This window comes from Saccopteryx leptura, chromosome 2, assembly GCF_036850995.1.
Source record: "Saccopteryx leptura isolate mSacLep1 chromosome 2, mSacLep1_pri_phased_curated, whole genome shotgun sequence".
Classification (NCBI taxonomy): domain Eukaryota; kingdom Metazoa; phylum Chordata; class Mammalia; order Chiroptera; family Emballonuridae; genus Saccopteryx; species Saccopteryx leptura.
Genome location: NC_089504.1, coordinates 333207060 through 333221114, shown reverse-complemented (window position 1 = coordinate 333221114; position 14055 = coordinate 333207060). Strand labels below are relative to the sequence as shown.

The window sequence follows — 14055 nt, the reverse complement described above, 5'->3', positions numbered from 1 at the left end:
TGTGCTTCCCGACAGGAACATGATAAACTACATCCAGAACACTGAGTTACAGTTGAGAATCATGGTTTTGAGGACTTTTAATAATATAAGAAAGTACATTGTGATAAGGATGTGGAGCAAGCATTGTATGTAATAAAAACCCAATTTTTCTTAAAACCTATACACAAATACCTAGAAAAAATGGGAAGACCTTACATTAAGCTGTTAAGAGTCTTCATGTAGGGGTGGATGGTGAGTGAGTTTAGGGCGTTTTTTTCTTTCTAATATTCCACAGTGCCCAGGAGCCAACCGCGTGGGCCGTGTAATGACTTGCTCCATGGAGAGTCGGCTGTGACTGCAGCATTTGCCTGCGGTGACGAATGCCCTGGGTGGTGAACTTCTGACTTTAGGGAGATAGGAATTGCAGCTCCTTGTAAAAATAGATTTGTTTTCACAGATCTGCCTCAGGAAGTTCCTGCGGCTCATGAACCTCCATCCCCCAAGAATTTTCTCAGGAAATCAAAACCAGGCAACTCTATTTCCTGTCTCTCTCCCCCCCCACCCCATACGGTCCCCTGAGCCCCTGTGCTGCAGGGTTCAGGAGCGCTCAAGAGCCTGACCTGTGGTGGCGCAGTGGCTCAAGCGTCAACCTGGAACGCTGAGGTCACGGGTTCAAAACCCTGGGCTTGTCTGGTCAAGGCACATACAGGAAGCAGCTATGAGTTGATGCTTCCTGCTTCTCCCCCCTCTTTCTCTCTCTAAATCTTTCTCTCTCTAAAAATCTAAAAAATAAAAATAAAAAAAGAAGAAGCACTCAAGAGGATGCAGGCGCTGTGGGCTTGTCTTGCCCAGTGAGTGCAGGAGGCCCCTGGAGGCCTCATGGGCACACTGGCCCCTGGGGAGGCGATCAGCTGTCAGACGGAGCCCTGGGCACTGACTAGCCCCTGGGGAACAAACTGTCTGTGCGTGAACAAGTCACAGAGGGCGTTTAGGGCCCAGCCCTGCTCTGAGCACGCCTGACCTGTCTGAATTCCTCCTCGTCGGGGAACGGCCGTCTGATGCAGTCGGTTCCACTGCACAGACATTCACTGTCCACCTACTTTGTAGCTGGCTCCGTGCTGGGCTGGAGAGAGAAGGGGGACACGGGCCGCAGGGAGCCCCCAGTCTAACCAGGAAGGGGAGATGGAAACAAGTCAAAGAAGGAGGACCTCTGGGGCTGGTTCTGTAAAACATTCACCTCCCCCAGGACCAGCTTCTTTCCCAGCAGAACGTACACACACCACACACACATCACATACACCAGACACACAACACATACTACCCCCCTGTATACCACACGCATACCACACACCACACACCACACACAACACATATATATACCACACACATACACACATATCACACACCATACACACACATCGAACACACATCATACACCCCATACCACACACCCCACACATCACACATGCAGCATACCCACCATACACATCACACATCTCATATCTCATACACTACATACTTTCACACACACATCATACACACATCACACACCATACACATCACCCCCCACACCATACACGCTACACACATCACATACACAACACACACATCATACACACCCCCCTCTTCTTCAGCCTCTTTCTCTCCCAGCTGGAAGGGCCTCAGAGACAGGCCTGGCCCGTGTGCCCCTCCCGCCCGCTTGCAGAGGAAGGCCAAGCTCCATGCAGACCTCTCTGCACACCCCGCTGTCTGCCTCCCTCCAGGCCCTTGGCCTCAGAGACAGGCCTGGCCCGTGTGCCCCTCCCGCCCGCCTGCAGAGGAAGGCCAAGCTCCAGGCAGACCTCTCTGCACACCCCGCTGTCTGCCTCCCTCCAGGCCCTTGGCCGCGCCCATCCTTCCCCTTGTGAATGTGTGGGTTCTCCTTCCCTTCTTTTTACTTGATGTCTTTAAGCCTCCGTTTTGTTCCCTCATCATTTGATTTCTGCCCAAGACAGATTGACGTTTATTAATAAGGGCACATCAGGAGTCACCTTACATGACACCGCTCTCTAGAAGTCTTAAGGACCAGCTCTTAAGAGGGTCTGGGCCTGACGCAGCAGGACCTTGGGAAGGGGCCCTCCCTGACCCGCCACGAGACCCCCGCGAGACCCCGCGGGATGGACAGCAGAGCCCGGGGGCGCGTGCAAGGCGGTGGTGAGCACACCGTCTGGCAGTGGAGCCCCCGGTCACAGGGGCGTGAGCAGCCGGGGACGGGGGTTGGCTGGCGAGTCAGGGGGTTGGCAGCTGGCTCAGACTGACGGTGTTTGGAGAACCTAAGCTGGCTTCATGGCAGTTTCCTAAAACGTGGCTCTTCCGGCTGCCCTTCCTCTCCCACCACCTGTCCCAAGGTTGCTCTGTGTTTGCAAAGGACAGCTGTGCCTTGCGAGGTGCCAGGTGCAGCCCAGCAACCCCTGGGCAGGGGTCTGAGTTCTCATTCAGAGCCACCCTGTGAATATGCTCAGCTACAACCTTAGCATCCTTGAAGACCCTGCCGTCCAGTGCCCTGGGCCCCAGGCCCCAGGGCGTGACATCCTCACAACTACCTCGGCCTGTAGCATTTGACTCCAGGGCCTTGTCTTCCCTCAAGCTCCAGGAGCGAGAAGGGGACCCAGGGAGGCGCTCCGCTCCCTGAGCTGCAGCTAGGCTGGGGTGGGGAATCACATCCCACCTCCCAGGTTGGGGCAGCCACCAGCTACCCTCCCCGGACCCTCTATTAGTCCCTGCCTGCCACGTGTGCCTCCCTCCTGCAGCTTGGCATGGTGGAGTCAGGCGTGGGAAGTGCACAGGGCAGTCCCTCCAGCCTGTCTACCTCGGCTTTCTTGGGTGCCAATGAGAAAACTGAGGCCCAGAAACGATAACTGACTTGTCCTGGGCCTTCCGGTAAGTTTGCGTGAAAGCCAGACTTTCAGGGATATCTTTTTCCTAATTGAGTCTTCTCTCTGCCTTCTCACTGCTCCAAAGCTGGTCCCTCCACACTTACGGCACAAAGTGACCTGATGCCAAGGAAGGAATACCGATTAAAGCAGGGGTCAGGAACCTTTTTGGCTGAGAGAGCCATGAATGCCACATTTTTTTTTTTTGTATTTTTCTGAAGTTGGAAACAGGGAGGCAGTCAGACAGACTCCCGCATGCGCCCGACTGGGATCCACCCGGCATGCCCACCAGGGGGCAATGCTCTGCCCATCTGGGGTGTTACTCTGTTGTGACCAGAGCCATTCTAGCACCTGAGGCAGAGGCCACAGAGCCATCCTCAGCACCCGGGCCAACCCTGCTCCAAAGGAGCCTTGGCTGCAGGAGAGGAAGAGAGAGACAGAGAGGAAGGAGAGGGGGAGGAGTGGAGAAGCAGATGAGCGCCTCTCCTGTGTGCCCTGGCCGGGAATCAAACCCGGGACTCCTGCACGCCAGGCCGATGCTCTACCACTGATCCAACCTGCCAGGGCCAATGCCACATATTTTAAAATGTAATTCCATGAGAGCCATACAACAACCCGTGTACGTTAGGCATTATCCAATAAAAATTTAGTGTTGTTCCGAAGGACAGCTGTGATTGGCTCTGGCAACCTGCAACCATGAACATGAGCAGTAGGAAATGAATGGATTGTAATACATGAGAATGTTTTATATTTTTAACGTTATTATTTTTTTTTTATTAAAGATTTGTCTGCGAGCCAGATGCAGCCATCAAAAGAGCCACATCTGGCCCTGGCCGGTTGGCTCAGTGGTAGAGCGTCGGCCTGGCGTGCAGAAGTCCCGGGTTCGATTCCCGGCCAGGGCACAAAGGAGAAGCGCCCATCTGTTTCTCCACCCCTCCCCCTCTCCTTCCTCTCTGTCTCTCTCTTCCCCTCCCGCAGCCGAGGCTCCATTGGAGCAAAGATGGCCCGGGCACTGGGGATGGCTCCTTGGCCTCTGCCCCAGGCGCTAGAGTGGCTCTGGTCGCGGCAGAGCGACACCCCCCCCAGGGGCAGAGCATCGCCCCCTGGTGGGCAGAGCGTCGCCCCTGGTGGGCGTGCCGGGTGGATCCCGGTCAGGCGCATGCGGGAGTCTGTCTGACTGTCTCTCCCCATTTCTAGCTTCAGAAAAAAAAAATTAAAAAAAAAAAAGAGCCACATCTGGCTCGTGAGCCATAGGTTCCCGACCCCTGGGTTAAAGGTTAGTAGACTGGCATAGTTAGCTCTGTGACCTTGTCCCAGTTTCTTTTCCTTTTCTTTCTTTTTTGAGAGAAAGGGCAGACAGGGACAGACAGACAGGAAAGGAGAGAGATGAGGAGCATCAATTCTTTCTTTGCAGCACCTTAGTTGTTTATTGATTGCTTTCTCATATGTGCCTTGACCGGGGAACTGCAGGGGAACTCCAGCTGAGCCAGTGACCCTTGGGCTCAAGCTCGCGACCATGAGGTCATGTTTATGATCCCGCTCTCAAGACAGTGACCCTACTTTCAAGCTAGTAAGCCTGCGCTCAAGCCAGCAACCTCGGGGTTTTGAACCTGGGTCCTCAGCGTTCCAGGCCAATGCTCTACCTGCTGCACCTGGTCAGGCATTGTCCCAGTTTCTTAACCTCTCTCTTTTCTGTCAAACAGAAAAGGCACTGATTGGATTTAGGAAGAAGAGAACAGAATACCCTGTGGGTGGTCACAGTTGTTTTGGCTAAAATTAAAAAAGAAAAAGGAAAAGAATTTGCCTTCAAATGGGTCAGAGAACAGATCAGTGTTAGTTTGGGAGCTCCCTTGTCAGAGATGTGCCAACTCTGGCCTCACTAGGAAGTGACCAAAGGGTTAAAATGGGGTTCATTGCCTAGAGATTCATCTGGGGTGATTCGTTTGGGGCTGTGCGGAGTGTCTCTTACTGATGTGTGCTGCTGTCTTCTCCTGGATGTCCCTACCTGTCCCACCATGAAGGAGGTGAAGGTTTAGCATAACAGCACAGGGCCCTTCTTCCTCCCAACTCCTCCCCCTGACCGGCTCCACACCCTTTTGGTTTAGAAGCTTCTGCAGAACATGGACTTCCAACCTTGAGGTTCCCTGGCTTGCTCTTCCCCTCCACGATCACCCCCTGCTCCTCTTCTTTGGGGATACCTGGCAGAGAAGAGGGGCCACTCCATACTCATGGGACCCAGCTGTCCCAGGATGGGCAGGAAGGCTCAGGGCCTTCCAGTCCTGGGAGCAGTGGCCTGAGATGTGGCGGCCCCTGCAGGCAGAAACAGGAATGGCAGCATTTGTGAGGTAATGACTGGTGGTTTACTGGGACACCCAGTTTACCCAGGACATAGCCTCTCCCATCCAGAGAGACCATCACTTCCATTTCTTAAAGCTTGCAGAATACAGTAGTCCCCCATTATCTGTGGTTTTACTTTCTGCAATTCCAGTTACCTGTTGTCAACTGTGGTCTGAAAATATTAAACAGAAAATTCCTGAAATAAATTATTCATTAATTATTTTAAATTATGTGCCATTCTGAGTAGCATGATGAAATCTCATGCCATCCTTCTTTGCCCTGTCTGATGTGTGAATCATCCCTTGTCCAGTGTATCAGTGCTGTTTACACTACCTACTAGTCACTTAGTAACCATCTCGGTTATCAGATTGATTATCACAATATCACAGTGCTTCTGTTCAAATAACTCTTATTTTGCTTAATAAAGATGCCAAAGTGCAAAAGTAGGGATGCTGGCAATTTGAGTGTACCAAGAGAAGTTGTAAAGTGCTCCCTTTAAGTGAAATGGTGAGTGCTGTATAATAAGATACTTTGAGAGATTGACTTCATTCACATAACTTTTATTACAGTATATTGGTATAATTGTTTTATCTTATTATTAGTTATGTTGTTACTTTCTTACTGTGCCTAATTCATAAATTAAACTTTATCATAGGTACCCGTGTATAGGAAAAGACATTGTATGCATATCCAGTGGAGGCCTTGGACCATATCCTCTGTGGATAAGGGAGTCTACGGTATTTAAAAATAATAATAATAGGCCCTGGCCTGTTGGCTCAGCAGTAGAGTGTCGGCCTGGCGTGCAGAAGTCCCGGGTTTGATTCCCGGCCAGGGCACAAAGGAGAAGCGCCCATTTGCTTCTCCACCCCGCCCCCCTCCTTCCTCTCTGTCTCTCTCTTCCCCTCCTGCAGCCAAGGCTCCATTGGAGCAAAGATGGCCCGGGCACTGGGGATGGCTCCTTGGCCTCTGCCCCAGGCGCTAGAGTGGCTCTGGTCGCGGCAGAGTGACGCCCCGGAGGGGCAGTGCATCGCCCTCTGGTGGGCAGAGCTTCGCCCCTGGTGGGCATGCCGGGTGGATCCCGGTCAGGCGCATGCGGGAGTCTGTCTGACTGTCTCTCCCAGTTTCCAGCTTCAGAAAAATACAAAATAATAATAATAATAATAATAATAACAACAATAATAATAATGAAACAAGTCTACCAAGCTGTAGTATATTTTAAATGCTTACTTAGAACAGAGTAACACTTTTCACACCCCCACAGCAGTGTGACTATACTATTCACAAGATAACAAATTAAAACAACAACAAAAAGACATAGCACACGGAAAGATGGAAGCAGGACACCTGTTTAAAGTTGTTTGATGAATATCATTTTTACCCCATCTGTGTTTGCCTGAATTGTATGTTAGCCTCATTTGAGAAAAGGTCTAGACTAAATCTGAAGAGGGCTTTGATGATGGTGGTACCCCAATGCTGGGCCTGGCCATGGGGTCCCCGTACGCGTCCGTCTCCCGAGGCACTCTGCAGTGGAAAGCCAGTGCCTGAATGTACTCGTGGGTGGAATAGAGAGGCGCCTGCGGTCAAGGTCCTGGCTTGGTCCCTGTGGGGTCTGCTGGCTGCAGTCTACACGCTGCCCGCTGCTGGCCATCACAGAAATGGGTGACATTGGTTTGAGAAAGGAACAACAACCTTTCTCAAACCATTGGCTGGGGGTCCCCAACAGGTCAAGGGGTCTATAAGCTCAAAATTATTTTCAAAATAATAAGACATTTGGTCTCATTTCCTTAAAAATGTATATAAGGTGAAAAGTTCATTGATATTGTTTCAGATGCCACATTAGAACTAATCTTTAAGAAACAACCAACTGTTGAGTTTTGGTGTCATGTGAAAGAATAGCCACAATTATCTGCAAAGACCATTAAAATGCTCCTCCCTTTTCCAACCTTCATAGGCACCTGTGAGACTTGTGGATGTTCTTTGTGCTCTTTAACAAAACCACATATCGCAAAAGGTTAAATGAAAAATCAGATATGGACATCCAGCTGTTTTTTGTTAAGCCAACCATTACGTAGATTTGTAAAAATGTAAAACAAGGCTATTATTCTTGCTAAGGGTTTTTGTTTTGAGAATATAGTTGTTTTTGTAAAATATGTGAGCATCTAATGGGTTTATTATTTTTTAGTGAATTTTTATTTTTTTTCTCTGTTTTAATATCCAATATATATCAATAGCTATAATTCATATAACTTGGAGTCCTCAAGAATTTTTATAACAATTTAATGAGATATAATTCTTATTCCATAAAAATCACACTTTTAAAGGGTACAATTCAGCGGTTTTAGTGTATTCATAAAGTTGTGTAACCATCACCGCTATCTAATTCCAGAACATTTTCATCGAAAAGAAACCCTGAACCCCATTCGCAGTCACTCCCATTCCTCTCTCCCCACCTCGGCCCTGGCAACTACTCATCTATTTTCTATCTATATGGATTTGCCTATTCTGAATATTTCGTACAAACAGAACCTTACACTATGTAGTCTTTTGTGTTTGGCTTCTTTAACTTAGCATAATGTTTTCAAGGTTTATCCAAGTTCCGGCCAAAATTCCGTTGTATGATAAGCCACATTCTGTCCCTTTATCAGTTGATGGACATTTGAATTGTTGCCACTTTGGGGCTATTATGTACAATGCTGCTATGAACACTTATGCACAAGTTTTTGTGTGGCTGTGTCTTTTCAGTTCTCTTGGGCATATCCAGAAGTAGTTTCTGGGTCATATGACAACTCTCTTTGACATGTAAGAAACTGCCAAGACTAATTTCCGACCTCAGAAATTTTTAAGGGTGTAAAGAAAGAAGTCCTGTGTCTGAGAACCACTGGGCTAGATGGGATGAGACCAGGGGAGTGTGGGTAACTTCGTGCATCTGCTCATCTCTGCTCTGAGATCGATACCCTCTTTCGTCCTTCGTTTTCTCTTTCCGGCACATATCCTTAGTGACAAAGAGAAAGCCAGTATGCCAGCTGTAGACATTAAAGTAGCAGGAGGTCCTGGAACAGGGGCACCTCTCCACAGGCTTTCCGAGGGTGCCATTTACACGGTGTCCCCTGCAGTTGTGTAGGGTGGCAGTCCAGGCTGCAGCTGTCTCTGCCTGCCCTCCTTCCTGCTCTGGCGCTGTGATCCATGGCTGTGGCAGAGCCTCCTGGGGAGCAGTGTCCGTGAAGACCTTGTTAGCAGAGCTGAGGAAGGCGGCTGGCTCCAGCCACACCCCCGTACCAGGCGCTGCGCAGGACCTGTGCCCGTTGCCCAGGCCCCTTCTGCTAGGTGATGTGATAAGCACATCAGACATTGTACTTGGGGGAGCAGGGATCAAATACCCTCCCCCACCCAGGCTCGGCAGCTAAGTTGAAAATCTGGTTGCCCTCCCAGAGTTATGAGCCTTTTGAAAGAGGACCTTGGAAGGAACAGTATTGAGCTGGAGGAGTGGGTCTGATGGTGAGACTCCGGGTGTCATGGGGGCAATGTATGGGGATAGGGTGCAAGTGCCAGTGGCTGGAGCCTGAGGGACCTGTCTGCCACCGGCACTCCAGCCAAGGATGTTCTCTTTCTTTTTCCTCTTCTCCCCTCAGATGTGACTCCTGCGCTCTGCAAGCATGGCCGACACCATCTTTGGGAGTGGGAACGATCAGTGGGTTTGCCCCAATGATCGGCAGCTCGCCCTGAGAGCCAAGTGAGTACCTCAGAGGCCCAGCCAGGCCTTCTGTTCCTTCCCTGCCCCTATTCCCCTCCTTTCTTTGACAAGATTCAGTCCCAGGGACCCAGAGAGAGAAGTGTGGAGACAAGTGCCTATCCCACAGACACCATACTCCACTCCCTGAGCTGGGCACTGAGCAGCCATTCACTTACTTAACCACATGGAATTCATCTCCATTTCTCAGGTGAGGAAACTGAGGCAGGGCTCCTTGCCCAAGTCACTTACCTTGTAGGTGGCAGGGCCAGGACCCACACAGGGATCCTTCTGACCCCGCACCTGTGTTTTTTCTATCACAACAGGCTGCTGGGAGCTGGACCATTTCCCTGGCCTTCTCTGTTAACAGCATAAGGCCCCTGGTCATGAGTCTTCAGTCCCCGAGGCCCTGGAGGCAGGGAGCCTTTGATCTCTGGAGGCCTGCTTCGTAGTTGAGTGCCTGGCATTGACAAGCAGGACAGAGAAGGCAGTCAAATGAATGAAGAGCTGCATCCCAGCTGTAACAAACACACAGCCAGCTCCGGGGTGTCGCAGGGCCCTTCCCAGCGCTTCTGTCAAGGTCTCTCTTGTTCTGGCTTGTCCCCTTGGGGTCCTGGTTTTCCTGTTGTCTCTCAGCCTGGTGACCCCTCAGCTCCACTCTGGTCAGGCTGTCTCTAGCTACTGTCCCTGTAGCTGAAGATCAGGGGCTCGCAGAGGCCTCTCCAACCTTCCTGTATCCCTGTCTCTCCAGGGAGTTGGGGGTCCCTGGTGTCAGCTAAGCCTAAGAGTCCCCTTCATCTGTCAAATTACCAGACCCAGCGTTTCCCAAATGGGACCAAGTTCAAAAAATTGGTAACTAGATGTTATGAGCCTGCAGGGACACAGAGCTGAAACATCAAAGGGGCAGTGAAAAATTAATCCGAAGTGCCCAAGAAGAGTGGAGTCCTGCGTGATTGGCAGGAATCTGCATGACATTTCATTTGTCCCTCTCACTGGGATGGCTCAGCCCCTGCAGGGGGAGAGACTGGGGAGGAAACTGGCCCCTCCCGCTCTCTCCTCTGGTGCCAGGCAACCCGATGTGTCCTGCCTGGCTAGACATGAGAGCCACGGAGAGCTGTGCCCGGTGTGACCCCTGGCTACCCCTCCAGCATCCCCTTCAGTTCCCCCTGACCTTGTCTTGTACTGCACAGGAGCCAGAAGCTGTGGTAGCACCTTTCAGAAGAGCACATGCTTTTATTGTCTCCCCGGGGTGCGCTGCCCTGGACCGCCAGGCTCTGTAAATGAGTACTGCAAGCCCCCCTGTCCAGACACTCACTGGGGAGCCTGGGGAAGTGACCTTACTGGCTCTCGCTCAGGTCTGGTGCTGGTTGCACAGCAGCGAACAAGAAACCATGGTTTCTTGTCTTAAGGCTCTAATGGGTAGGAGTGAGTGTCATACACATAATTACTCATGTGCTTTGACAGTGGAAACAGGCAGTAGGGGTGAAAGGGGTGCTAACTTAATTTGGGAATTGGGAAAGGCTTTTACTGAGAGTGTGATACTTATGTTGAATCCTAGAGGAGGGGTAAATCTTAGATGGAAATAGGGGGAAGGGGCTTCTAGAAACGGGAAAACAGTGTGTAAAGGCCCTGCGGTAGAAGGAACATGACATGAGGAGCACCTCACAGGAGGCCAGTGTTGACATGAGTGACACAGTGAATGGGGTAAAAGGAAGATTGAGAGGTGGGCAGGGGCCCAGTGGGGCACGGCCTGATCCTCCAGAGACTCACATTCTGGAGGGGAGACCGAGGGTCCCAACATGGCTCAAAATAATGTTTCAGCCTGGTGATGGAGCTATGCCGGGCCTTATGAAAACTCTGGGAATGGACTCAACCCGTCTTGCAGGGGATCAAGGCAAAGCCTCCTGGTGAAGATCGTGTCTGAAAGAATAGGAGTGAGCCGGTGGAAAGGGGGTTTAGGGAGAGGGACACGCTCCCCAGGTGGAGGGCATAACATGGGCAAGGTTTGGACACAGCATGCAGCCCAGAACAGGGGGAGCAAGGAGCAGTTGATGTGCACACCATGTGAAGCCAGCGGAGCCAGGGATGAGGGCACCCCACAGGGCACAGGGGGCGCTGGGCACTACTGAAGGTTCTTGCCCAGGAGTTGCAGCCATCTGCGTCTAGCAGTCTGAGGCGCCCTCCTTTGGCTGGGGTAGGGTACTGCAGGGGAGCATGCCGCTCAGTGGCAGCCATGGCCATAAGTGGGAATGGAGCCTGATGGGACAGGGGTAGGGGGGGTGGGGGTGGAGTCCAACGAGAGATTGTAATTGTTGGGGCTTAGTGAGTGATCAGATGGAGGCAGGAAAGGCTGCCCTGGGGGAGCCTGGTGGGGCTGGTAGCAGCTGGCAGCCGCCAGATGAGAGCTTCCCCAGGCAAGAGGCCTGCCAACTCCTGACTTGCCTTTAGAATGCCACCTAACTGTGCCCTGCCTCTTTTCTGCTCTGAGAAATGGGGAGTCCTGGCTTCAGAATGACATGAGGTCCAGTGGGAGGAGTCTTCAGGGCCCAGGCTGGCACTTGGGCCAGAGTGAGCCGGGTAGGAGCTGCGCCCGCTGGGACAGGTGGTGGGGCCGGTGCTGTGCCCGCTCCCCTCTAACCAACTAGGTTAGTTCTCCTTATTTATTTATATGTCCTCCTAGCAGCCACCTGCTTGTGCCGTCCAGCAGCATGTCCCCAGCACCTTATGAGCCTGGTATCACAGTGGATGCTCAGTAAATATGCATTGAATGAATAGCTCTTAGAGTTTTTCGTTAAATAAACATTTATGTAATTGATTAGGCATCTATGTCCCCCAGCATATTATAGTTCTTCAAAGTGGTGACTTTGCCATCTTGTCCATCTCTGTTCCCAGCACCTGGCACAGAATGTCTCAGAGAAGCTGGGCCCAGGGCAGGGAGCTGGGGCTCAGTCTGCTGCTGCCACTCCCTCCCCATCCAGAAAGATAGAAAGGGTCTGAGTCCCTCCCCTCAGCCCCTGGTGACAGCCCCAGGATGTGTCCCTCCTGCAGTCCAGTGGAGCAGAGACGCTGAGCCCCCTGGGCCAGCCCCTAGCCCACCTCTCCTCTTATGCAGTTCTGTTACCCTCCTGCTTTTGAACCCTCCGTTTCCAAAATGCTGTCAATCTATTATCTTCAAGGTTTATTTTAAACCTAATTATAGTTCTTTCCGATTCCATAGTAAACTCTATCTCACTCTCTTCTGGGACTCAGATCTAGGTTTTCATTCTTGATCACCTCTGTACGCCTCCCTCAACTCCTGCTCGGTGGCGGTGGCCTTCCCTGTCTGTACAGCGGGTGCCTTCTGTGCCTGCCTCCTGCAGCTGGGCTGCCGCCGCCATCTCTGTGAGGCCCAGTGGCTGGTGCGTGGCAGAGCCGGCACTGGGAGCCTGGCATCTGCCCTGTTCCCTGGCCTCCTTGCCCCTGACACCCCCAGACTGTTCTCAGGGGGGGCTTTGTGTTCCCGGCACAGGTTTGGGGCTTGCACTGGGGTGGCCTCAAGGGCTGTGTTGTTTTCTCTCGAGGCTGCAGACAGGCTGGTCTATGCACACCTACCAGACAGAGAAGCAGAGGAAGAGCCAGTGCCTCAGCCCGGCTGAAGTGGAGGCCATCTTGCAGGTCATCCAGAGGGCCGAGCGGCTCGACGTCATGGAGCAGCAGAGGATCGGGTAAGGGCTGGGTCAGGAGCAGATCTGTGAGGGGGCAGCAAGGGCACTTAGTGCCAGATCAGTGGGCTGGAGGCTGGCACCCTTGTCCCAGGGCTGGCTTTTCTCTACTGGGAGTGAGTCAGCTCTGCCTGGAGTGTATACACATAACCCAGCCCATCAGAGCCTCAATATACCCATCTGTAAGGTGGGGATAGCAGCTGAAGTGTGGGCCCCAGGCTGTGGGGGGTGAGTGAGTGTGGTGGAGGGTGTTAGGGGCTGTTCAGCTCTGCACACTTAAGGGTCAGCTGTAGTCCAGCAGCGAGGGACTTAAGTGGAGGATGAACCTGGACCGTCCCATCTAAGACTTCAACGGGGGACACTCTCCAGCTTGTTCTAAGTTCTTGTCCTGGCCTCTGACACCCAGAGCTGGCTACTACACCATCTTGAGAGCTTTGTTGGGTCTCTTTTTGCTTGTTTAATTACAAAAGCAATTCATACGTCCTCAAACGTCTGAAAAGCACAAGTGGGAAAACACAAGTGCAGCGCATTGCCTTGGGAGGAGTTAACCTCACTCCACTCTCCTGTGCTGCTTCTGTTTCTTTTTCTATTACATATATGATCATTAAAAAGTCAGACACTGCCTGACCTGTGGTGGCGCAGTGGATAAAGCATCGACCTGGAAATGCTGAGGTCGCCGTTTCGAAACCCTGGGCTTGCCTGGTCAAGGCACATATGGGAGTTGATCCTTCCAGCTCCTCCCCCCGTCTCTCTCTCCTCTCTCTCTCTGTCTCTGTCTCTCCCTCTCTCTCTCCTCTCTAAAATGAATAATAAAAAAAAAGTTAGACACTGAAGAAATACACAGTTCTAGAAAGTGAAAGCACCACTGCAAAGATCACTGCTGTCTGGACAGTTAGTGTATATGCTGCAAAGACAGACCTTTTACTATCATTGTATTACAGAAAGGGTTTAGATCAGACGGACTAGTTGTCGTGCTTTTCTCCCACTGGACCTGGCTCTGGCCCTCTGCCGCCCAGGGCCCTGCTAGGCGCTCTGCAGACCCGCCCCCTCTGATGACGGACAGGAGCACTCCCCCTTCAGGAGGGTGTGCAGGGAGCGGTGGAGGGTGTTTCATAAGGGCTCCCCTGTGCGGTGGGAATCATCTGTGCCCCCTCAAGCCTTTGGCTTCCCTGTGCTGCTCACATTGTCTGGCCCCTCTGTGAGCACTGGGTTTGGCAGGGGCACAGAGTGACCCAAAGGCAGTGCTTCAGGTTACTCATCTCAGAAGGAGGAGGTAGGTACGTCCTGGGTGTTTCATGAGTTAGGAGGCACAGGGTTGTACTGACAGGGGTCCCCGAGAACAAGCGGGTCAGGCCTGGGCTGAAGCTAGGTTTGCTCCAGTGGCCCTGCGGGTCCCTGG

The 14055-nt window shown here is 51.9% G+C and overlaps 1 protein-coding gene across 7 annotated transcripts in view; it reads left to right on the top strand.

Annotated features, from left to right (window-relative positions):
- Positions 1-14055, top strand: part of RPH3AL (rabphilin 3A like (without C2 domains)) — a 157744-nt gene that overhangs the window by 41734 nt on the left and 101955 nt on the right. For all 7 annotated transcript variants that reach the window (XM_066363560.1, XM_066363561.1, XM_066363563.1 and 4 more), the window contains exons 2-3: positions 8858-8958; positions 12516-12659. In XM_066363560.1, coding sequence (XP_066219657.1) covers positions 8882-8958; positions 12516-12659 — 221 coding nt within the window. In that variant the 5' untranslated portion in view covers positions 8858-8881. The remainder of the gene's footprint in view (positions 1-8857; positions 8959-12515; positions 12660-14055) is intronic.